Source organism: Eubalaena glacialis, chromosome 6 (assembly GCF_028564815.1).
Source record: "Eubalaena glacialis isolate mEubGla1 chromosome 6, mEubGla1.1.hap2.+ XY, whole genome shotgun sequence".
NCBI classification, from domain to species: domain Eukaryota; kingdom Metazoa; phylum Chordata; class Mammalia; order Artiodactyla; family Balaenidae; genus Eubalaena; species Eubalaena glacialis.
This window is the reverse complement of record NC_083721.1, coordinates 126,942,360-126,968,350: the sequence shown is the minus strand read 5'-3', so window position 1 is coordinate 126,968,350 and position 25,991 is coordinate 126,942,360. Positions and strand designations below refer to the sequence as shown.

Below are 25,991 nucleotides of genomic sequence, written 5' to 3'. Positions count from 1 at the left end.
TGGGTTGTGGAGAGAAATTAGGATGTTGCTCAATAGCCCACATCTTTCAACAAAGAATACTTTTCACTAACACTCAGGAGTTTCTTGTAGGCACTGGGAAATGCACACCTTTAGATGCTAAACTAAATTCGTGAACTCAATAAAGAGAAAATTTGAGGAGCAGGTCATTAAGTCAGATTCTGTGTTCTCTGTAAATACCAATGGCTGTGTTGTCATGGAGTGGATGAGATGACCTTGGTTTTTATGGTCTAAAACTTTTTCTACAGAATGATGCAGGAGCTGTTACTGAGAGTCAGAATAAAAGGCTGCAGAACTGTATGTGGCTTGCCCTTTATTTATGAATCAGATTTTAAGTGGAAACCACAGTTGTTTCCTTGTTTCTCATTCATGCTTTAGCAGAGGATATGATGCCACAGATTTGACTTTGTTTGTAGTGTCTCCTTTAAGGTTCACACAGCTTTCTTTTCCTTTTTAGAAGCCACAATAGTTTTAATGTATTATCAAACCACAGCGTGTACCTTGTTGGATAGACCTTGTGTATATCCAAATATTATTTGGTAGTCTCAGTACTTACTGTGGTGGTCTAGTCCTATTTGGAAATACAGCGAAAGTAAATAAATGCATATGTACATATGTTTGGGTAGGTGGTATATAGGCATACAACTTCAGACATGTGGAAAACAATTTTAACCCTTTGAATGTATTAATTCGTATTTAAAGATAATGTTTTAGGTTGTTTAACTTGAATATAAATGTTTTATGTTGTTTAACTTGAATATAATAACGTTAATTTTTCTTTATGCTTCCTTAGTGTCAAGGCATGCCATGGGTTGCCTCTCATAAATGGACAAAGCTGTGACCCTTATGCAACGGTTTCTCTTGTGGGCCCTTCTAGGTAATGTTTATTGAATTAGTATTAGATTTTTAAGTTTTAAAGCTTAACAATTACAAAATTAAAGTTCTAAGAGAACTTGCTAAATAGCTATTTATGACACAAAGTAACGAATGCTTTGAAAGAAAAATCTTCAGTTAGTTCTATTATTCACTTGCAAACAATCAACTCCTATTTTTATAAAAGAAAATGAGTGCCATTTCAAATCTGCCAGACTCTTAGGCTATGGGGAGCAACCTGTGTTTTATAGTAGTTAAAATGTACTTTAAAACATAAACCTGACCTTCATTCATCATCAGCCTTCCTAGTTTCAAATGTCTTAGATTTTATTGCAGGTAGGATCCTGCTTTAATAAATGCTAGCTCAAAATAGCAAAGGAATTTCTATATTTTTATCTGGAAAACAACTCAGGACTAAAAATACCTTTTTTGCTCATGGCATCTGTGCTGTACAGCGAGAATTCCAAGCTGTAGACAAACTGCTGAAGTACCAGAACATGGTGAAGTGCACTGTATCATTGATTTTAATTACTTATGATAATTTATGGAAAATCTATCACACTTTGTAGTATTTTCTATTTTATAATTTCATTATGGTTTCTTTCAGAGCCTGACTAGTCTGAAATTTGTCTACAACTTGAAGGTTTAGAATCAGGAAACAAAGAGCATGCTATTCCCTCTACACAAACACATGTATATACACATAGACATGCACTGCTTCTTCCCAACCCCAAGCTATGTATTCTTATTTTTTAGAAAATCACCAGTAAGTCACTTTGAAAAATGTGTTTGTCCCTATGTATGTAAAGCACCATGCCTGGTACTTATTGGGTTCTCAAACAATAGTATCCTATTATTATTATAGATGGGTTTTATATTTAAAAATATAAACCCGACCTGTTTGCTAAAAGCAGATACTCAATCCTATAACATTCATACTATCAGAGGGATTGAGTTTTGTTTGTTAAAAATGTTTAATCTAGTGGAGCTGTTTTTGGTTTTTGTTCTTGTTTATAATCAATACCTAATAGATTCTTTAGTGTAATTGCTTAGTAATGTACAGATAGAAATTATTTGGCTTGTGAATTTGTTTTAAAAAGTCACTGTTGGTTTTGATATTGTACTGTCATTTGGAGGATGTTACCATTGGCGGAGGCTGGGGAAAGGTTACATGGGACTTCCCTGTGCATTTCTTTGCAACCTCCTCTGAATCTGTAGTTATTTCAAAATAAAAGGTTTTTTTAAAAAGCCACATTGTAGCTGAAGCCCAAGAAGTAAACTAAGAATGCTTTTTGTGTTCCTCTGGTATTTTTCAACATAGATAAAGGTACTCTGAATCTCATTGTCTTCCTTCTACCATTTTTTTCGAGTTGCTTGTATAATAGAATGTGTTATTAAAAACCCCTGAAGTAAGGTTGGCAGTCAATCTAGTATAGCCATAGAATAATAAAATCTTGGCATATATCAGATATACAAAATTTGTGTATTCTTTGATTTGAGGTTTTAGAGACACCTCAGTTTTTTTCCCCCAAGTAATATTTAAAGCTACTGCCTTCCCCGAGTCATCTTAACGGTTAAACAGAAAGAGGTCAGGCTCCCTGGTTGGAAATAGCATGTTTTATAATTGTGTACTATTAAGTTCTACAAGGTAAAACTCTACCACATTGGAACAGGAATGACCAAAAGAAGACAAAAGTAAAGAAGAAAACAAGCAATCCGCAGTTTAATGAAATCTTTTATTTTGAGGTAACATTTTGTTTTATTTAAATGTTAACATTGAATATTGAATGCTGATTTACTTCTTTTTTCAAATTCTGGCCATAGTCATAATTTTATTAACTAATACAACTAAGCATTTCTAAGCAGTAGAACCACAGTGTAACACAGTAGAGGCCCAGTGCATAAAACAAATAAAGGCAGAACTCTGATTGATTTGAGGATGGGGAGGTCTAGGACCACACCTACTCTTCAGTCATCCTCAATATCACAACCCCCTTCACACAGAACCCTACCTTATCCAGCCCCTGACCTAACATGCAGTGGCCCCAGGACTCTTCTGCAGAATATTATTTGAAAACCACTAGTTAAATAAGGACGATATCACTTGGTAGATCTGGGTTCTGGTCCCAGTTGAGTTTGAACAAATCACTACATGGGAGACTCAAATTTCTTATCTTGTGAAAGGATAATTTTGTAAGAGAAAACAGTAGCATCCCTACCTAACTCAGAGTTTTTAGGAGGTTCAAATGTGAAAATGCTTTGAGACTATAAAGTATTATATGATTAAGGCCTTATTATTAAGTTCTTTTTAGCTAAATCACTCTAAGGACACATGCTTATTTTCACAGAGAACTTCAGCTGCCTTGAAGTTGCCCAAAATACAGTGCTTTGGAGTTCTTTACTGTGGAGCATTTGTTGAATAAATCCTTTTTCATATTATTAGAAAACTATAGGAAAAAAACAAAAATAATCAAACTCTATTCTAAAAGATTGTGTTCTACCCATAGAATATTTTGCAGTTGAGATTACCATGTAGGGAAGATTTGAAAAAAAGAGTTACATTTTGTGCTTTTCCTTCTTTTTGTGTGTGTTTTTCTTGATGTTTCAAAGTGAAAAGAGCGAGGGCACATCTAGCCATGCCTGATTACTGTACTTTAATAAGGGAACACAGTTGAAGAAATGCCAAGATTGAAGTAGGAGGAATTGTGGGGGGTGGAGGCAAGGAAGAAAGAAAACAAAAGAAAGTGCGCCAGTGTGAGACGCCCCATTTCCCAGCTCAGGACTTCCTCAGTTCAGTTGTTCTGTACTTACAAATGGCTGTTACATCTAGCCTGGAGAAAACCAAGAAGGGGCGACTTGCAGCAGCAAGCAGATGGTCTTTTAACAGTCAAGACCTGACCTGTTTGCTATATGCAAGCATACATATTAGGCCTTGAACCATTCATTCAAAGGGCCCTTTGTTGAGTTGATTATAAAGATAAAAGTCCAATCTCTGTCCTCTAGTGAGAGCAGGAGACCCAAAGCGTACACATGCGTGCATACACGCAGCAGTAAAATGCAGTAGTAGATACTGGGTAGCTCTGCTCTAGGTGAGTTAAGCCAGAGGAAAGAGTATTAGAGAAGGAACATTTTGAGCAGAGACATAGAGACAGAAAAGCAGAAAGTTATGTCCAAAGAGTAGCAAGTAGTGATTTGACTAAAAGGGAATAATGGGAACTAAGCTTAAAAAGGTAAGAGTAGGACCAACTAATGAAAGGCCTTGAGAGCCAGGCTGAAGTGCTATGTTAGCCATTGAATGTTTTTGAACCTGGAAGTAATGAGTAATGCACTGTTTTGGGAAGAATTAACCATGATCTGTGGGCCAGATGGCTGAGAGAGAGAACAGAGATCAAGAGACTGTTGTAGCTTAGGTGTTTTTTAAAAAAAGGAAAAAGCAGAAAGGGGGGGGGGCTCTGATTCAAGAGAGTAATATGGAAATGAGAGGAAGAGATGGATGAGAAAGAAACTGCAGATGGCAAGATAACAAATTGGTTATAGAAGAAGAGAGAAAATGAGGAGTCAAATGTTGTCTTCATGATTTCAAATCTGGAAAAATAGAAAAGTTAAGAAGGAAAACATAAGTGGTTCAGTTTGGGGCATAATGAGCTTGAACTCAGATATGTAAAATCCTCCCATAGGAAGTTCATGACTGAGATGGGTGATGGTTGTAGATAAAGAATCAAGAATTGCTTAGAGGTATACAATAAAGGAAAAAAGTGAAGAAGGTTAGTTCTGCCACATATTAAGTATTTGACTTTGAGTATGTCTCTTAATTTCTGTACTTTAGCTTCCTCATTTTCAAGATGAGGATGATAAATCTAGCCCTGCCTGCTTCAGAGCAGTGTTCTGATGAATAAAAGAGATAATGGATGTGAAAGCACTTTGTACAGCACTGTGCAGCTCTTAGAGCAAAATAAAATATAAAACCCTGGAGGAAACCCATATTTATAGGTTCTGAGGAGAAGTACTAGAGGAAGAAGCCAAGAGAGCAGAAGGTAGCCAAGATTGTGCTGGGTAAACTCAAAGACCAGAGTAGCTCTGGGAAAAGGGAGTATGGTCGTATGGTCACTTGTCCAGATAAAGGGGTCAAGGAAGGTGAGAGCTAAGAATTTCATCATCAGACTTGATGATTAAGAGAGGGGTTTGGGGAGGGTGATCTGTGAGGAAGCCAGATTATAAGGAGTTACTGTAGTGAGTGGGTGGTGAGGAAGTGGAGGCTGTAAGGATGGGTAACAGTTTTGAGATATTTGTCTGTGAAAGGAGAGAGATAGGAAGACCATAATTTAAGGGGAGAATTTTTCTTAGGCTTGAATGAGGTGAACAGTCTGGTCAAGAAAGCTGTAATTAAAATAGATCGAATGCTTGCTGCGTGTTTACTGCGTGCTCATTACTGCATACTGTGTGGGGACGGAGCAGTCTTAGAAAAGAGGAGGATCATCTCATCCTCTTGTTTGGAAGAGGATGAGAATGCTCATCAAGTAAACAGGCCTGTGTGGGAATGGACATGTTCAGGTGGACAGTAGTTGAGGAAGTTCCTGCCAACGGCCTTGATGTTTTTGGTAAAAACGTGAGAAGGAAGTGTACGGGTGGCATTGGTATCTTGAGAAATGTGGGAAGGTCTTCAAACAGTTCCTAGCCTATGCAGCTTCCCTGAAATAGAACACTTTTACTCTGAGTCACCAAGAGATTACATATGAGCCAGAGAACCCAGTGTTGCCATAGATTGAGTTGATAAGGAAGGGTATGGAGGTAAGGTTGATTTTGATATTTTTTTGCCACCTTATTCTTGCCACTCTGCTATTTCCATAGCTGTTTTTGTATTTAGCTTTTGGGTAAAATATTACTTAGGCATTTTCCTCTGTTTATAATATACACAGTCGAACATTTTAGGGATGATAGTTTTTTAAAGTTCATGTAAGAAAAAGATATTTAAAATTTTTTTTTACTAAAATATTTTGTTTATAGGTAACCAGATCCAGTAGTTACACCAGAAAGTCCCAGTTTCAGGTAGAAGAGGAGGACATTGAAAAGCTGGAAATTAGGTATGTGTCTTGGGGTTTTACAGAATTGCTATGTTCTGTGCCAAAAGAAAATCCTAAATTTAACTAAAAAAGGTGACTCAAGCTTAACAGAATTCTCTTTAGCAAGTTAATTGATGAAACTTAGAGGAATGTGCATCTAATTTAAATCCAAATAATCTTTTCAAAATCCGATTTCTTTGCACTAATAGTTAAGGTGTATTTATTTTAAAAATAAAATGAGCTAATTTTCACCTATTTTATTATATTTTTAGTTTTTCCCAAATTTACTTGCTCCTTAAATTTCTAAATCATAGCATAATGGATGCAAAGAATATATAGAAAAGTAATTATATATTAGCCAATTTAGAAATAATTTTTTTATTCTTCTTAACATATCTGCTGTCTAACAGAAATTTCAGTGAGGTAAGAAGTCTTGTAAGATGATTCAACAGGTGCATGTGTTTGAAGTTTGTGCTATTTCCTAGGTCTTAAATATCTATGCTGTTTGGGAGGGGAAAGTTTTGTAAATGCATGTATAGGTGTGGTGTTAACAGTGTGTTCATCTAAAGGGTGTATTAATCACATGTTTGGAATGATCAGGTAATGTATTTTTCTAAATCACCTATCTTTACATATTAACTGGTTTTAATTGAGAAAGAAACTGTAGTCTTGTGTTGGTTTCTTTTCTCAAAAACAAAAAAGGAACTCTGTAGTCCTTATTTTTACAGGTTAAAATAAAGCGTAGACTTTGAAACTAAGAAACTTAAGTGCTTTCTTTTAGATTATTTAAGATAGTCACTTTCTATGCTTTTAAGTAAAAGCTACTGCAGTATTCTGCTTTCTTAGTTTAGATAATGAGGTATAAGACAATGCTAACATCTCTTGTTTTTAAGCATGTAAAATTATGTCTGGTACTTTCGCCATAAGCATCTTTGCCGTAGGCATTTTTGCCACAGACATTTTCGCCACATGACTAATTGGCCATAAGTCAGCTTTGCTGTGAAAAATAAAATAACTGATTGACAGTTTGGTTTCAACTGGTTGAAATGTGTTAGCGTTTCTCCTGGTTATCGACATTATTGATAGCTTCATTGAGTGGACAGGTGACGGTGATTTGCCCCAAGAGTTGGTTTCTTATTTTGAAACACACCACATTGGAGGAGAAAGAGCCTGAGGGCCTGAAAGGCACAGAGTCAAAGCCACATTTCGCGTAGGACTTCGAAGCATCCATCAGCAGACATGTGACACTATGGCAAGAACAAACAACCGTGTGGAGGCTTCAGTACAAAACTCAGAAACCAATACGCATCCTAGTGTTTGGAAACGCATACCTCTCTTAACGAAGGAAGAAATTTTAGGAAAAAAGTGCAATGCTGAATGAGGAGACAAATCAAGAAGCAAAAACAAAAACAATGTGTGAAATACTGTGAACAAAAGACTTGGAAGATAAGCGTTTAGGTACAGCCCACAAAATAGAATCAGTATTTGTGCAGCATTGCCATGAATTTACGCACATTTTGAATGTATTCAAATAAATTTTGTATTTTGCAATAAAGTCTTTTTAATTTTGTTGTTTATTTTTTATGTTTGTGTCTTTTTTAATGTCTCTCTTATTTTTTAATTTTATCTTTCATCACAGAATTGCCTTTTGACCAATTAGTTATGTGGTGAAAATGTTTGCGGCAAAAAGTGCTTGAGGCAAAGATGTCTGTGGCAAAGATGCTTATGGCAGAAGTACCCAGAACCGTAAATTAATGCTATAATACGAATCATAGTAATTTGAAGCTTTTTGGTCATGTACGTTCTCTTACACATTGTTTTCAAAAAATAAAGCCAGTTTTTAAATTTTCAGGATCGACTTGTGGAACAATGGAAACCTGGTCCAAGATGTTTTCCTCGGTGAGATTAAGGTTCCTGTGAACGTGTTAAGAAATGATGCTTCTCATCAAGCCTGGTAAGAAGACAAACATTGTAGTGAACTGCATAGTAGGTCATCCCCTTTCATGCACTGTATATGCAAATAAATGCTTACTTTGAGCATATTTTAAGTTTTTAATGGATAAGCCCAAAGTCATTAACACTAACTGATTTGACCATTTATTTATTGTTGCAGAAATATAAGTACAATTATATTAGTTTTATGACTTGTCCTCTGGTACTGAGATAAAAGAACTGAATTGTCTAGGAATATTTTCCTGTTCAAAACTTAATCTTAACTCTAAAGAAAAAATATAAAACATTTCGAACATTACGTAAGAGTTGCCCATGTGAGAAGATGCTTGATCACAAATCAGCATCTATAGTTCAGAAGATGGGCATGGGAACTGTAGATGTTTGAAAGCAAAAGGTTTATTGTAGGGATTCAGCTGTTTACGGGATCTCACCAGTGATATTCCTACCCCAGATCCCATTGAAATGCACCATGGATGGCTCTGATGTTATTTTCTAAATGCCTAGGATCTAGATGTTGTTGAGCTGATCCAGTTAACACACTTTTCAGGAGATCTAGTGGCTCAATATTGGCTACAATATTACCTTTTCGTGACTTCTAATAGTGACATTAAACTCATGTTAATGTTCGGACATTAAACTGATGTTAGTTTCCTTAGTAGAATCAGTGTGAAACTATTGTTTTTTTTCTGTCTACAGCACTTAAAAGTGTATATCCTTTCCCTTCCAGTAGGTTGCCCAGTAACCCTCATGCTAGACTTGGGTTTCAACTGAGTATAAACAGCATGCCTTTCTAATTTGCCTCTTAAAGCCCCCTTTTTAAGGCTCGGTTTCAGTTGCCTGGAAGAGGAGTTGAAACTGAGTGTTCAGATGTTTCTTACTGTGGACAGCAGTCTCGTTTGTCTTTAGGATTTTGCTTCTCCTGAGTGCCGTCAGGCATTTTTCACTTTGGACTCTGTTGTCCTCAAACAGTTCTCCGTAGTAGACTGATACTTATTTCTGTCTGTCTATCTATCTATCTATCTATCTATCTATCTATCTATCTATCTATCTATCTGTCTATCCATCCATCCATCCATCCATCCTAGGTCTTAGTTGCAGCATACGGGATCTTTAATTGTGGCATGAAGAATCTTTTAGTTGCAGCATGTGGGATCTAGTTCCCCTGACCAGGGATCGAACCTGGGTCCCCTGCATTGGGAGCACGGAGTCTTAGCCTCTGGGCCACCAGGGAAGTCCCTAGACTGATATTTAGAGTCTCAAAATTTTTGTTTTATTTTTACCTCTTGCTAATGCAGATCTAAGATTTATTAGTCTTTATGGTGGCGTTTTATATGCTGTAATTTCCAAAATGTGTCCATAGATGGAAACTTGGTCACTGTGAAAAATTGATGAACATTTGAGGCTTGTCATTCACCCCTGCCAATCTTCTTCCACCTTCTATAAAATTAGCATACTGTTTAAAAAATATTTATTCATTTATTTATTTGGCTGCATCGGGTCTTAGTTGTGGCACGCAGGATCTTCGTTGCAGTGCGCGGGCTCTTCATTGCACTGCACAGGCTTCTCTCTAGTTGTGGTGTGTGGGCTCCAGAGCATGCGGGCTCAGTAGTTGCGGCACGTGGGCTCTCTAGTTGTGGTGCGTGGGCTTAGTTGCCCCGCTGCATGTGGGATCTTAGTTCCCCGACTAGGGATCGAACCTGCATCCGCTGCATTGGAAGGTGGATTCTTAACCACTGGACCACCAGGGAAGTCCCTAGCATACATTTTAAAATGAAAATTTCTGAACTCAGTTCATTAAGTCTTTAAAATGATATGCCATGCTACTTGGTACAGAATAAAATGTGAGTCATTGTGCCTCCCAAGGCCCCTCAAAGTGAACTTGAAATGTGCCATTATAGCCTTATTTTAAGTAAGAGGTCTCCAGACAGGCCCTCCAGATTTGGCAAAATTTGTAGAACTACCTAGGCAGGATGTAAGAACACTAACAAACAGAAATTAATTTTATTCCCATAGATTTTTTTTTTTTGCTAATAATATTTTAAAAGTAACCTGCCCAAAAGTATGTGTTAAAATTTATACAGCATGAAATAGAAACATCTGCTAATTCATTTATACTTCCCTGCATGTAAGGAAATATAAAAATGTGAATGCAGTTTTCTTTTAAGTCAAATTAAAACTCAGCCTCCTTTGTCAATTGTAGAGCTGCAGCATCCCCTTGTGGGGTTGATGGTAACTACATGAAAACTCAGGAAAAGTTTTATTTACCTTCAGGATTTCAGGCATATTCTTTCTAATCTTAATATTCTAGCTCATTAGTGTTGATAATATCTAGTTTTAACTTTATCATATGTAGATCACAGAATTTGATTAGACTTTTTGATAAGGTAGTATACTCACATGGTTCACAGTTCAAAAGGTAAAAGTCTATCTCCTGCCCCTGTCCCCCAGCTAACCATTTTCTCTTCTGAGGCAGCCACTAGTTTGAGATTGTGGAAGTATTTTATGTAAGTATAGGCAAACATGGATATATCCTTCTTTCCCATTCATTACACAAATGTACACATTTAAAAAATTTTTTTATTTTATGTTGGAGTATGGTTGATTAACAATGTTGTGTTAGTTTCAGGTGTACAGCAAAGTGATTCAGTTATACATATACATGTATCTATTCTTTTTCAAATTCTTTTCCCATTTAGGTTATTACAGAATATTGAGCAGAGTTCCCTGTGCTATATAGTAGGTCCTTGTTGGTTATCTATTTTAAATATAGCACTGTGTGTACTTGTCAATCCCAAACTCCCTAACTCTCCCTCCCCCCCACCCTTCCCCCCTGGTAACCATAGGTTCATTCTCTAAGTCTGTGAGTCTGTTTCTGTTCTGTAAGTGAGTTCATTTGTGTCTTTTTTTTTTTTTTTTAAGATTCCACATATAAGCGATATCATATGATATTTGTCTTTCTCTGTCTGACATAGCTTCACTTAGTATGATAATCTCCAGGTCCATCTGTGTTGCTGCAAATGGCATTATTTCATTCCTTTTTAATGGCTGAGTACTATTCCACTGTATATATGTACCACATCTTCTTTATCCATTCATCTGTCAATGGACATTTAGGTTGCTTCCGTGTCTTGACTATTGTAAACAGTGCCGCAATGAACATTGGGGTGCACATATCCTTTTGAACCATGTTTTTCTCTGGATATATGCCCAGGAGTAGGATTGCTGGATCATCTGGTAGCTCTATTTTTAGTTGTTTAAGGAACCTCCATATTCTCCATAGTGGCTGTACCAATTTACATTCCCACCAACAGTGTAGGAGAGTTCCCTTTTCTCCACCCTCTCCAGCATTTATTGTTTGTAGATTTTTTGATGATGGCCATTCTCACTGGTGTGAGGTGATATCTCGTAGTTTCGATTTGGATTTCTCTAAGAATTAGTGATGTTGAGCATCTTTTCATGTGCCTCTTGGCCATCCATATGTCTTCTTTGGAGAAATGTCTGGTTAGGTCTTCTGCCCATTTTTTGATTGGGTTATTTTTTTGATATTGAGCTGCATGAGCTGTTTGTAAATTTCAGAGACTGATCCTTTGTCAGTCTCATCGTTTGCAAATACTTTCTCCCATTCTGTGGGTTGTCTTTTCATTTTGTTTATGGTTTCCTCTGCTGTGCAGAAGCTTTTGAGTTTAATTAGGTCCTTAATGGACACATACTGTATCATATTCTGTACCTTACTTTTTTTCACTTTCAATTTAGTAGAACTTCAGTAAGTATTTGTTGACTTTTTATAGTGGTTAAGAGTATGGACTCCAGAACGAAACTGCCTTGGTTCAAATCCCAACTCTGTCATTAACTACCTGGGTGACCTTGGACAAGTTGTTCCACCTGCATGCCTTTGCTTTCTTTGGCTATCAAATGGGGATAGTACAAACAGTACCTGCCTCCCAAAGTTGTTAGAGGATGAATTGGTTTCATGTAAAGTAAGTTGCAAGTGGGTATACCGTGGGTATAACTCAGGCTCTCATCATTATAGTTATTGCTGCTGTCATCACCATTATTCCACATCAATACATATAGAATTTCTGCATCTTTTTTTTTTTGGTACCAGTATTCCATTGGTTTGTAATGGTATAAATAAAGAGAACCTTAGTGATCATCTAGTTCAGTCTTATTTCACCAGTTACATCAGTGTCAGAGAACTTAACATGTGCAAACCCTTTGTGTGATTGTACACACTGGTACAGTAATTTCCTCCTAAATGATCCAAAATGAACATTAAGAAAGTAGATGCAAACATCCTTTCATGTTATAATTTAAAATTTTGAAAGTAAGATTCAAGTAGTAAATAAAACACATGGTTGGAGTTTTTTTCAATATAAGCACTTTATACAAATTTAAAACTAGATTAATATTTACTTTAAGATGAGTTGGTTTTCTAGTTTGCTAATTTTGGCACCTATCTTTAATCTCCTATCTTTAGTAAAACTCTGTTGATAATGATTATCTTTCTGGAACCAGAAATAACATTTAAGTATTAGTAAAGGTGCCTCTGAACAGTTATTTTCCAGATTAGGCAGCATTATACACAAATAATTGTAGTTTTTGCCTGCCTACCTCAATTTTAATTACACAGACCTTGTTAAAATTTTTCAAACGCTGATTTTTTTTCTGTTAAGGGGCTGTCAAAACTGCTGACTCTTGAGAACATTAGGATTGCTTTTTTGTCTAACTATGAATGAAAAAAATACATGTGAGCAACTGAGTGCCACTTTCAGTTGATAACTTCTCTTTGTTTCCTGTTCCTTATTCTTTCAAACTGAAACACTTCATTCAAAAACTGAAGAAAATATACTTGAGGTTTTTTTTTTTTTTTATCCCTAGACCTCAGACACACCAGATATCCTCTACTTAACAAATCTTGAGGTTTTTCTTTTTAGCTCTAATTCATACAAGATTGCTTAATTCACCAGGGCTCCTTTAGATTGTTTAAATTGAGATATTTGTAACAGTGTTTTAAAATAATAAATTACATGTACATAATTATATAAATAATGACATTATGTATAGTTATTTTATATATATATGTTTTTTAACTTTTACTTGCATTTATTTTTTTGCAGCATTTATTCCCGGGCCATAAGTTTTTGTTTCTTCAGTTTCTTCTGGGATATCTTTTTCTTCTGTGCAACCTCCTCTTCTGGTTTAGGAACAATCTGTTCTTTTTCTGTGAGGATCATCTCAATGTGGCAGGGAGAGCTCATGTATGGGTTGATCCGACCATGAGCTCTGTAAGTCCTGTGCCGTATCTTGGGGGCTTTGTTCACCTGGATGTGCTCAATGACCAGAGAATCGACATCTAAGCCCTTAAGTTCAGTATTACTCTCTGCATTTTTGAACATGTGCAGTAAAAATTCAGCACTCTTTTTGGGCCTCCGACCCTGTGTCCAGCCCCACTGTTTGGCCTGGGGCACATCTACGAACTCCACCATTGTAATGATGGAATGGCACACATTGCTTCTGTAAAGTGACATCCTTCAGATACTTGGTGGCTTTTCAGATATGCATACACTTAATGGCCGGGGCAGTTTCACGAGTGTTCTTAAAGTGAACACGAAGATTTGAACCTCTTGATTTGCCTGATTTTTTGTGGTTTTCTGGGTCAAGTGAATATCGAACCATTTTTAGAGGTTAGCTCAGGCCGTTTACCGGAAAAGCTATTTAATATATTTTAAGTGGTAACAGTTATATGTATATAAATGTTTTATAAATAACATTTACTGTGTACAAGGCACTATTCTAAGTGCTTTACTTATATAACCTCCTTAGGGATTAAATCAGTTAGATACTATTATTACCCCTTATTTAAGAGGTAATATTATTATTATTTAAGAGGTAAAAACAAGCACAGAGAGAATGAGCAGTTTTCCCAAGGTCATACAGCTGTGATTTGGACCAAACTCTTTGACTCCAAAGTTTGTGCTCTTAACCAATGTACCATAATAAATTTGTACTTTGGCATAAATATTTTTGAATATGTTTAAAACTCAAAAATATTTTCTGTTTTAAGCTGTCAGCAAAGATTTGAGTGTCCCTTGCTTATAAAATATTATTAAAAAGAAAATCGAGTGAGAGGTCCCTTCTCATTTAAAAAAATGATCTTTTCAAGGAATGGGTAGGACAATTTTGAAATTCTGTATTTTGTTCAAGTAGACAGGGGTGAAGTATTTTGTCCATAGGAATTTCTTATCCTGCCAAAGAAACCCAAGGAGACAAGTTTAAAAAGAGTGGCAGGAGCCAGCCCTTCTGGAGTTCCTGAGCATCCTAAAACAGTGTATGCATAAAAATGAATAACTGCATAACACTGCCCTAATCCCTCTGCAAAGAATGTGCCATGTTAGGACTATAGACCTATTTTGCGGGTATTTTGTAGTTTTATGAGAGTACCAGAGGGATAAAGCATATTCCTTCCCCCAGTAATTTGGAGATAAGGGAATTAGAGATTCCCTCTGAGTATAATTTCTATAGAACAAACCAAAACAGAGTCTGTAACCTGACTAGAGTATGAGGACACTGTTTAGGATGGGTAGGTGCAGTCCCTGGGAGGCAGAGCCGGGTTTTAACTGTAACGCAAGTAATTTTATCCTTCCGTATACGGAAAACATGAGTTAAAATAGAAGGGGCAGAATAAAAATGTATCCCAAAGAGGCCAACATGGGTGGCTACTGCCCATTCAAGCACAGTCAAGCGGTAAGGGGATTCTGTTCTAGAAGTATTGTTCTTTTCTTGGCAAAATTGTCTTAGCTGAGAGATTCTTAAGATTTCCTTAGATCTCTGTGTTGTGTCTCTGTACTCACCACAGCACCTTCTGATAAATAATTTGGCTTTCCAAATAGCTAACCAATAGGTAAAAATGTATTGATCAAACATAAACAATTGTATTAACAGGTAAAAAAAGGTATTAGTTGAAGTAGGAGATGTAGATGAAACACTATGGGAAATGGTGATAATTGTTGAAGCCAAGTGATAAGTGCATGGGGGTGATGGTGAGGGTGTTGCTTACTAATATTATCACTCTTCTCCCTACTTTTGTGAATTAACATTTCCATAATAAAATGTATTAGTCACAAAAAAGTGTGGGTCTCTTTGCCATTTGACTGTTGTACAGTCTTTCCTCGGTATCCATGGGGGATTACTTCCAGGAACCGTGAAGTTCAAACCCATGTTGTTCAAGGGTCAACAGTATTTCTTTTCATAAATTTAGTAATTGGCCTTCTGTTTTAAATATATTAGTCTCTGTGCTCAGTCATTGCAATTCAGGTTCACTTTGAGATGTGCTGTTAAAACTAGGTATCTGAGTCTGCAAAGCTACAGAACATACACTGCATTGTTGGAAATTGACCAAAGTGATGCCCACATCAGGATGCTTGGGGATCAGCCAGCTAGACTTCCCTTAGAGGCACTTCAGAGTCATCTTTGCTAATAGCCTTATTTCCAATTATTTCCATAGGCAAATTCTTTAAATCATTATTTCTCAAATCAGAGACTAGAAGTTCTGAAGGTTGGTCTTCTGAGACAAGAATTCCTGTTTTGTGGGTAGTGATATAATTTCTGTATAATTTCTTCTCCTTATATTACCATTCCTTCATCTTTTAAATTTTGCTTGGTTAATTCTCTAGTTCTCTTTTATATCTTTATCATATCTTTCTGAAAGCTAGAATTCTATTAAAACCCCCTCTCTTCTATTTTTAAACAAGTTATTCTATTAGGGGAAGACATGAAAAGTAAATATCAAAACTACTGACTCCTTTATACAAAGCATTCTAGCTAATGAGTGAAGGAGGGATGATAGAATTATAGTTATCATTTTGCAACCTGTGCAGATGAATGACTCTCGGCAGTGGTCATCAGTGATTGCTAATATCACAAAAAGAGAAAACAGTCAGACATTAGTGCCTCTTGGTGGGACTATACAACACTCTAAATGAAATATTCTTGCCAGAATATGAAATCTGAATCTAACCAAGCCCCTAGATCTATCTACAATACTACAGGAAATACAGAGGAGACAAAAGAACATGTTAAATGACATCACAGAGATAGAGTTAACACAGTCCCAAGCCTGGAAAATTGTATAGATAAATTACCTGATTTCTTAGTGGTTAGAGGGAATCTATAGGTTAAAAGAAACTTAAGCTATCAACCAATTACAATCTATAAAACTTGGATTTGAATAGAATATAGAAAACTGTTTAAGTTTGGGAGAATTTGCATACTGACTGGATAGTAATGATTTTTAAAAGTTTATATATATATTTATAGTTATATATACTTAAATATTTATAGATGAAATTATAAAACACCTGGAAATTGTTTTAAAATAATGCAGGAGTGGGATGGGAGGAGTGAGTAGAGAGATGGCTAAAACAAGAATAGCCTTGAGTTGATAATTATTGAAGTTAGGTGATGGTACATGGGCATTCAGTATGCTACTCTTTTTACTTTTGTATGTATTTTTAAATTTCCATGACAGAAAGTCTTTAAAAATAACTTAGATTTCTGGTTTTGGTCCTACAAACTTCTTTTGATTTTTAAACACTTCTCTTTCCTTGGAATATTTAAAGCTGCCTCTATTTTTTACATATATATTTTTTGCCTTTTACTTACCTGAAAAAATTCATGTAAATCTGATTTTTACAAATAAAAACATTTTCAATATATTTGCACTGTTAATCCTTTAATAATATAAAAATCCTTTATAAACCTTCTATCACTAACTTTTAAAAAATGAGTTCAAATTTTTCAATGTAGGATTTACTTTAAAATGAGATCACTTATACCTTCTTGTAGTATGTCTTATCTATTTCAACCAAATGTGTCTTTCTTAAATTTAGTTGGTAAAGAGTTATTTTTGATAATATGTTGGATTTTGTGTTTTATTTTTTATTATTTTTTTCCTAACCTGCAAGCTAATCAGACTCTTATTCAGTCCTTTTGAGATCTTGATTTTTGTATTATCTATACTTTTTTTTCCTGGATTAAAATCTATTTTTAGCTTTCTAGTTCAATAGACAGCCACTATTAAGCCTCTGAAAATTAATACTCTGCTATTTAATGAATTATCCTAACATTAAATATTAAGTTGACTTTTTTGATTTAGTTTTTTGATAGCTTAGCTGTTTGTTTACCTCACCAATTTTGATGCCCATTACCATTGCATAGAATTGATTCTATTTTTACTTTAGGTACTTGCTACAACCAAGAGACAACGGAAACAAGTCATCTAAAACTGATGACCTGGGATCCCTTCGATTAAATATATGTTATACAGAAGACTATGTGCTTCCTTCAGAGTACTATGGTCCTTTGAAAACTTTGCTGCTAAAATCACCAGATGTTCAGGTACTTTAAAAATCTTATGTGCTACTTAATATGGAAAGGCTAAAATAATTCTGTAAATGATGAGGAAAAGATTTCAGAGTATCAAGTTTTATTAAAACTATATATACGTGTGTATATATGTATATACACACACACTCTGTATGTATGTGTATATATATATAAATATATATATATTCTGAACCAGAGTACTGTATACCAATATCTGCTCCAAATTTCATCTCTGATAAAAACCTAGAAAATTAAATATTATTCTATACAACAGTTATCATTAATTAACATATTTGAATTACTTTTTAAAGGCTAATGATTGAATATTTAATCATGCTTCTTTGATTTTGTGCTTGTTTTCTACCTTTCTGTATTCTAGCCGATATCTGCCTCAGCTGCTTACATTTTGGGTGAAATATGTCGAGATAAAAATGATGCTGTTTTGCCCCTTGTACGACTGCTGCTCCACCATGATAAACTTGTTCCTTTTGCCACTGCAGTAGCTGAATTAGACTTGAAGGATACACAGTAAGAGTTCTATTTTATTAAATGTTAATTATGTGCTGTTGAAATTGGACCTTAATTTGCCAAATTGTTTTTGTAATCTCAGTTCTTTTGTATTGACCAGCCTTTCTGTATAGAGGTCTTAAAAGAACTGCTTAGCAAGTAATAAAAGGCAGTTCTTTAAGTTAGCAAGCAGTATCCACCAACAGTAAAGTTAACAATTAAAAGATTTTTTTCACTCATTGTTAAAATTTCCTGTTACCAGTCTTTGCTTCTTTATTGTAATGAGTCACATGTCACAAATAAAACACCAGGACAGAAGGGTTTATTCCCCCTTATCCATTATGTAGCACCCTTATATGCCCATGTGTGACATTAAAAGCAATCAGATGGCTTCCTGTTCCTGTCATAGTCTAACACTTGTTTTAGACACACACTACTTTTGTAGTTCAAATATAGGTTACTTTTTTTTGCTAACTTATTTTTTTGTTTTTGGTAAGTTTGAAAATCCTAATTGTAGCAGGTTGGTAAAAATTACTAAAATTGTGTATATGACCAAAGTCGAATACCTCATTATTGATTTTACAGCCTTTGTTTATTACACTTGGTTTCACCTTATTTCTATTTGTATTTCAGAGATGCAAACACAATTTTTAGAGGAAATTCCTTGGCTACCCGATGTCTGGATGAGATGATGAAAATAGTGGGAAGGCACTACCTGAAAGTAACATTAAAACCTATTCTAGATGAGGTACAGAATATAACCTCTGATACTAATAGTTTGTCCTTATTATAGCATCTCTTTCGTCAAGTTATCTACTGATGGGGATGATATATCCATTCACACATTACTGAAAGAACACAGGTGAACACTTTAGAAGTAAAATAAATGAGTTACTTTTCCATCAATGGATTTTTACTTGAAGGGCACTTTGTAGTATACTCTACATAATTATTTCTTTGTTATAAGGTTTATTTTAGCTGGAGTTTCAAATATATGAGAAATGTTTTTTGATATAGTTCTTTAGGCATATTGTATACATTATCTCTGGATGGGGGTTTTAAACTTCATTACAGTTTTAATTTTTATAATTGTATGATCAGAAAAATAATAGTTATTTTCATTTTGCCAAATTATTTAGAAAAGAGCATTAGATGAAAAATTAATCTATTTTCCAGATATGTGAATCCTCAAAATCCTGTGAAATTGATCCTATTAAATTGAAAGAGGGAGATAATGTAGAAAATAATAAGGTAAGTCTTCGCTATCTTTATAACTGCATTAAAATTGGTCTTAAAAAAAAAAAAAAATTGGTCTTAATGGTATACCTATCTCCCACTTATGTTGTAGTAATGTTATTTGGAGGGAAGCAGTGCCTTTTATTTGCATAATGCCCATACTGTTAGCAGCATTTCCTATGTCTAGTTTTTAGAATGTTATTTCCCTCATTTCTCTTTGGATCATTTTATTCTCTGCTGCTTCTTATGAATTTTATTCCGTACATTCACCTCTTATATCTAACTAGTCTAAATCTAATTCATTAAATGAGTTCAGGATGCAATTGTCCTTTAACTGAGTGCGTTTAGAGAAGGGAAGCAAAGCTTTAGAATACTAGATGGTGACTGCCTAATATATCTCATTTTCACTGCATTTTTTCCCATAAAGGCTATTGAAGATGTATAAAAGTCAAAATCTTAATGTTTACCTTTTTAAATCCTACAGGAGAATCTGCGCTACTATGTAGACAAGTTATTCAGTACAATTGTAAAATCAAGTATGAGTTGCCCCACTGTAATGTGTGATATCTTTTATTCTCTAAGGCAAATGGCCACTCAAAGATTTCCTAGTAAGTGCCTTGTTTTACTAAAATACGCCATTTTTTTTCTATACTTGATTTTTCTGTAGATTTATTATCTATTTGGTTTATGTGAATGTGTTTATGGTTTGTTAAATATAGTCTTCTTTCATTTTTCAAAATAGTTCTAGCTTTTTAATGAAACATCTGATTTAGTTTTCTTGTAATCTCAAAACAGAATACTCTTGTTTATTTCAATATAATAGCAACTTTATACAAGCAAATCAAAATCAACACTAATTTTAAGAAAGGCAGAAATTTAGAACCATAACAGTATATAAGTAAATATTTATACCAGCTGCTTACGAAACTGTTAAATATGATAAACAAAAACAGCTTTGTTATTTGTACCAACTACCTTTTCCACTTGCATGCATTCAAAATAGTGAGAATTTTTAAGTTCTGTACAACTGACTAGATTTGACAGTTTGAGAATGCTAAGGTTTTAGTGATGAGAGGTTTTTGCAAAAATGGTTTTAGACATTAGAAACATCTCTGTTGCAATATACATAGAATTTTGAGGTAACATATATCAATATCTGGCATGCTTTAATTTTGCAAGAACACCTGTGTCAAGGCTTTGCTTAGAAACATTTCAATTAAATTAACAGTTGCTATCTCTGATTGTCAATACTTGGAATTATTCTAATTATATGCATCTCTAACAAGTAAATAAACTTACTGTGGCTGTCTTTCCAGATCTGCCTGTAATGGGGGGGAGGGTAAGGAGGTAAGGCAGCTGCTTAAATTATCAGTCTTATCCAGCCGTGTGAAACTGTAAGTTTATTTCTGTAACCATCTGAAGAGATTTTGCTATTTCATCATATTTTTTTAAGTGTGTTACGTGCACACAGGTGTGTGCAGTTATCTGCTGCTCCACTAAATTACCCAAAGCTAAAGTGGGGTTGAGTTGTCTAACTAACATGTAGATAAATTCAGCCCTAGATGTCTTTGCTAATTATAGTAAAAATGTAAACAGTTAACTTGAAAGAAGCATACTAAATCTAGACTTTGTAACGAAAATAAGGGGAGCAGAGACATTAAAGTATGGAAAGATGAAATGCCGACTGAAATTATATTTTTAAATAGTGTGTTAGATCATAATAACCACATTGAGGACTTAGTGAACAGGCACAGTGCTGGCCCGAATTATCTCCTCTCACCTACACAACACCACATGAGATAGGAACTGCTCCCCTTCAGTAGTTAATGAAACTGAGGTTTAGGGAAGTCAAGTAATTTGCCCAAGGTCCGTGACATGGCCAGCAGGCAAGCAGGGTCTCACACCTGGGCCCGGCCCACTCCAAAGCATGCTACTAATCACCGTACTCTACACTACCCAGTGAATTTGGCCTTCAGTATGCATTAGCTGTTTAATTCTTGTTTATGTGAATAATCTAAAACACATCCTATGATTTTTTAATAAATGCAAACATATTTCCTTAACTATCTTTTTGTTGGCCTTAGATATTCTCAGTAGACTCCAGTAGTGATAGTTCTGTTCTCATAAAGTATTTTCATTATTTTCTCATTTGTTCTTACTGCCCTGGGAAGATGGGTGGGGAGTGGGGAGGCAGTCATGGGAAGCAAGTGTTATTAAAGAACTACACATTAAATGACTTGTGGGTGACCACCTGCTGAGTGACTTAGAAGAGTTAAAACTCAGACCAAATGCAGACATTGTTTCCCTCACCTGCGTCTGTACCATCTGATTGATTGTTGCGTTAAGTGTTGACTCCAGTCAGCAACAAAAGCTGTAGCTGAATGATCAAAGCCACAAGTTGTCTTCAGTTCATCTGCATTTTTATAGGGAATATTGGTAGCTTTTTTAAAGTAAAGATTTCTGTCTAACTGTTTTTATTACATAACCTTTAATATTGTCAAGATTTTTGAGGGGAAAATTGAAACAGTATCCTAAAACTGAAGACAATCGCCTGTCTTAGTCTTAGGGGATTCAGTATTACCACTAGGTAGTGCTAGATACTACTTTTATTTTTGTTGTTGTAATTTCAGGAGTCTCTTCTTGCAGATGAGGAAAGAGGTATTTTTCCAAATTAAAATATTTCTGACAACCTAGCAGCTTTGTCTTTCACTTTCTTTATTATTTATTATTTCTTGCAGATTTTTTTCTAGTCATAGGATTTTTTTCCTTTAATTTAGTCATAACCATTACTATCATTTCATCAACTCAGTTCTTACTATACAAATTATATTTATCTCCTATTTAATTTACATGTTTTTCCAATATTTTTTACCTTGTCATCTTCGTTTTTTAATTCAGTGTTTTTGTGCATGACATTTCACCATTTTTTTCCTGCAGATGACCCTCATGTTCAGTATTCTGCAGTGAGCAGCTTTGTGTTTCTTCGTTTCTTTGCTGTAGCGGTAGTATCACCTCATACTTTTCATTTGCGACCTCATCATCCAGTAAGTGTTCTTCTCAAAGCTTTATTCCATTTTAATTTATTTTTATTAAAATAAGAAAAGATAAAATAACAGGCAAATTTCACTTGGCTATGTTTTCTTATAACGGATACTTAAATTTACTGGGCATTTTTCTTAGCCATTTCATTCTTTCAGAGAAGGTGGAAAATTCTGTTTTTTTGTTATTGTTGTTAAAAGATATGCACATGAATAATAATACTATGTTGGTAATAGCTGCAGCTTGGTGATGGGTACAAAGAAGATTCATCATCTTTTTCCTCTGCTGTTCTGTATGTTTGTAAATTTCCATAATACAGGGATGTCTCTTTTTTTCTTTCATTAGTTATAGGTTTAGTTTGATCTTGCAGGTATCTTTAAATCTCACAGAAATTTGAAGAGGCTCATTTCTGAAAGGTGTAGAAACTTTCATTGGAATGTAATTTGTTTGGTATCTCCATATTTTTACATTTTGTTCACCTGAGATGATGATATAAATATATGAGATTTAAAACTTAAGGCATATAATCTTTCTGTTCTGAAGTCATATTTAGTTACTTAAATATGAATCTGCACTGCAGAGATTTACATGTTTCTTAACATTTTAAAATTCCTTATTTTTGCTGTTTCGGTTTCCTTCTCCTACAGTGTATTATTGCTAATTCTTTAACCTTTTATGTTCCAAACATTTTATAATCTTATCTAATTGTTTTTGTTGCTGATTTTTATAACAAATAATAATAATAAAAGCCAACATTTATTTAGTCCTTGCTTTGTACTAAGCCTTCTTCTAAGTACTTTATATGTTCTAACTTACTTAGTCCTCCCAGTAACCCTGTGAGGTAAATTCTATTCTCATCTTTATTTATAGATAAGAAAACCACAATTCAAGAACTTCTCCAAGGTCACACAACTAATAAATTATGATTTGATCTCACTCAATTTGAACTGGACTAAGAAAGTTCACTGACTGACCCACTCAGTCTTCCCAGGCTGTAAGCTTACCCCTGTTCCTTCCTACCTCTTAGGCAGTCAGGTGTTTGAGCACCTACAGTGTATCAGATGCTGTGCTCAGCACTGGAGATGCAGTGATGAGGAAAAGACACTCCCTGCCCTTAGGAAACTCGCTAATACAGTGTAGGGAAGACACACAGGTTTTGGAGTTAAACTGGGCTCTGCGGCCACTGCTTCTCTTGACAGCTACACATTGGCCACTTATTTAACTTTGAGAACTGAGTAAAACCATGCTACTGTGGCAGCAACACACATTTTCTTGTCAAAGAACAAATGGTCTCTGAGTAGCTACAGCGGAGGATTGGGCCAGTGCCTTTTGTTCACAGGGCTGTCCTTTCTGTGGCTGTGTTACTGAAGCTGTACAGGACTGAGGGGAAGCAAAAGCTTGATGACATTCTGGACATAAACAGAACTCCTACCTCTGAGCTTGTGACCCTGCCTTATATTCAGACTTGAATTTGCATATCCCTGTAACAGATGTTACAATAAAGTCCTTCTAACCACAGACTCTGTATTTGAAGTCATCTTTCCAATCAGTATGTCAGAAGGATTGCTTCAAACTGTCATATAACTTTACTGTTTGCTTTTAAGTGAACCTTTCATTCTAATTGGGGAAATAAGGCAAATATATAAGACACATAATCTAAAACTACATACATAAACCTAAAACTAGCACCTGATTAGTACCAAGTAAGGAGTATAGACAATCTGTACTATAGAAATTGAGAGCAAGGAATGATCCCAGTGACCTGAGGGTGATGACATTGTCAAGACTAGTATTGAAAGTTACAGAGTGGTTGAGGAGGAGAACCAATTAAAGGTGGTTAGATTTTACATTTATAAGTTCTTTGAATTTTGAGAATATTAGTAGAGTAGAAAAGAAGAAAATCCAATTGCAGAAGATGAAGGAATAAGTAGGTGAATGCAGTTTTACCTAGGAAATATATCAAAAGTGAGCTTGCCCTGCTGCTAAAAGACATGGGCAAATTCAAGCATGTACATGTGTGTGTGCATATACACATGAATAAATACTTCTTTTGAAAAACACTAATTTTAAAATATGGGTTATATTAACATTGACATGGTAGACCATTCTTTTGAGAAGTTTCATAGTGAAGAAGAAAGATTGAACTTTCCTTCTCATCCTATCCCTTAGTCTCTCACTGATAGCTCCTTCCAAGACTCAGCCAAGGCAGACTTCTCTAACCCTTCACTCTGGGTTAGGCTCCTCTCTTATATGTGCCTGTAGCACCCTGGGGCTTTCTCTGTCATGGCACTTGTCATACTGTTCTATAATCATCTATTTATTGTCTCTGCATGTGGACTGTCAATACCTTAACAGCAAGGGCTGGATCTTTTTCAAATTTGTGTATCCCAAGCACATGGCACAATTTCTAGGACAAGTAGGTGCTCAGTAAATGTTTGATAGGTGAAAGATGGTAGCTCAGAGAGAGAGCTCATCAAATGATGTCTTTTCCAAAAATGGGGAAAGCTATGTATGGTTTAAATAGAGGAGAAGAGACCAACAGAAAGGGAGAAATTAAAGACAGAAGGGGACTTACTAATATATCAATATACTGGATGATTCAGAAAGAGTGTCTTTAAAAGAAAAAGTGATAGGATAAACTTGCGGGGGGAAAGAACAGTTTCTCCTTTGAAGTATCATGGTGAATCCTATGAAATTGTTTTGTTTTTTTTGTAGATCAAAAATAGTCAACAGCAATTTCACATGGTTCAGCTTAATATAAGGAAAAAAGGATAGGATATGTTGTTTTGGGGTGACAGAGTCAACATTTCAGTTCAATTTAATAAATGTAATATAGCATCTACTATATGCTAGTGCTAGTCTGTGTACTAGGTGCCAGATGACTAAGGTCCTGGGCATCTATGAAAAATTATGATGGCAGATAGTAGCAGGGTGAAAATTTAGAACAGCTTCTTTGTAGAGTACACTAGGGAACCAGCAGTAGCTAAATGATATGATTGTCAAATAGTAGTGAGGGCCATATTGGTGTAAACAAACCTCTAACATGCAGAAATTATGTAAAATATGGTTTGCTCACTTTTTCCAGTTCAGGAAAATAATGAGCTAAAACATTGATTTCAAAACCAAATTTGAACAGGGAAGTCTTGATGAAATTCAGTTCAAATTCAGGTTGTTAGCACATTGTTAAGAATTTTATATTCTTCAAAGACAGAGAATTGGAGGGACCTTTTATAGATATTGTAGCTAAAATATTTTCTGGATGTTGTAGCTAAAATATTTCTGAATAACCTTAATTAAGGTGTGTAACTGTTTCACAAGTATATCGTAATGATCATGTCTCAGATATTCCTTCTTTTCCAGAATTGCCTTACATCCTGGTCATCTCTTCACCTTCACAGTCACTGCCTATTTTCAGTGTGGGGATAGTAAAATATTAAGGAATGTCAACCAAACACTAAACTAAAGCATTTCTGTATCTAAATTTTCTTGAACATGTCTTTTTCTTTTCTAATTTTAATTTTATTTTATTTTGATTCTTTTTAATCTTTTTTTTAAAAATTATTTATTTATTTATTTTGGGCCGCATTGGGTCTTCATTGCTGTGCGCGGACTTTCTCTAGTTGTGGCGAGCGGGGGCTACTCTTCGCTGCAGTGTGCAGGCTTCTCATTGCGGTGGCTTCTCCTGTTGCGGAGCACGGGCTCTAGAGCACAGGCTCAGTAGTTGTGGCACATGGGCTTAGTTGCTCCGTGGCATGTGGGATCTTCCCGGACCAGGGCTCAAACCTGTGTCTCCTGCATTGGCAGGTGTATTCTTAACCACTGCGCCACCAGGGAAGCCCTTGAACATGTCTTCTGATGGCAGATTATGGGTATTTGAATCTCCAAAACAAAAAAGATGTTTTATATAGTGATAAGGGAATT

The 25,991-nt window shown here is 35.3% G+C and overlaps 1 protein-coding gene and 1 pseudogene across 2 annotated transcripts in view; one reads left to right on the top strand and one right to left on the bottom strand.

The window, feature by feature from the left end:
* Positions 1 to 25,991, top strand: part of RASA2 (RAS p21 protein activator 2) — a 120,590-nt gene that overhangs the window by 69,701 nt on the left and 24,898 nt on the right. For both annotated transcript variants that reach the window (XM_061193609.1, XM_061193611.1), the window contains exons 6-15: positions 812 to 895; positions 2,565 to 2,637; positions 5,896 to 5,972; positions 7,804 to 7,905; positions 17,144 to 17,300; positions 17,668 to 17,816; positions 18,429 to 18,543; positions 18,972 to 19,046; positions 19,516 to 19,639; positions 21,969 to 22,075. In XM_061193609.1, coding sequence (XP_061049592.1) covers positions 812 to 895; positions 2,565 to 2,637; positions 5,896 to 5,972; positions 7,804 to 7,905; positions 17,144 to 17,300; positions 17,668 to 17,816; positions 18,429 to 18,543; positions 18,972 to 19,046; positions 19,516 to 19,639; positions 21,969 to 22,075 — 1,063 coding nt within the window. The remainder of the gene's footprint in view (positions 1 to 811; positions 896 to 2,564; positions 2,638 to 5,895; positions 5,973 to 7,803; positions 7,906 to 17,143; positions 17,301 to 17,667; positions 17,817 to 18,428; positions 18,544 to 18,971; positions 19,047 to 19,515; positions 19,640 to 21,968; positions 22,076 to 25,991) is intronic.
* On the bottom strand, positions 13,010 to 13,580 carry LOC133093671 (large ribosomal subunit protein uL22-like; annotated as a pseudogene).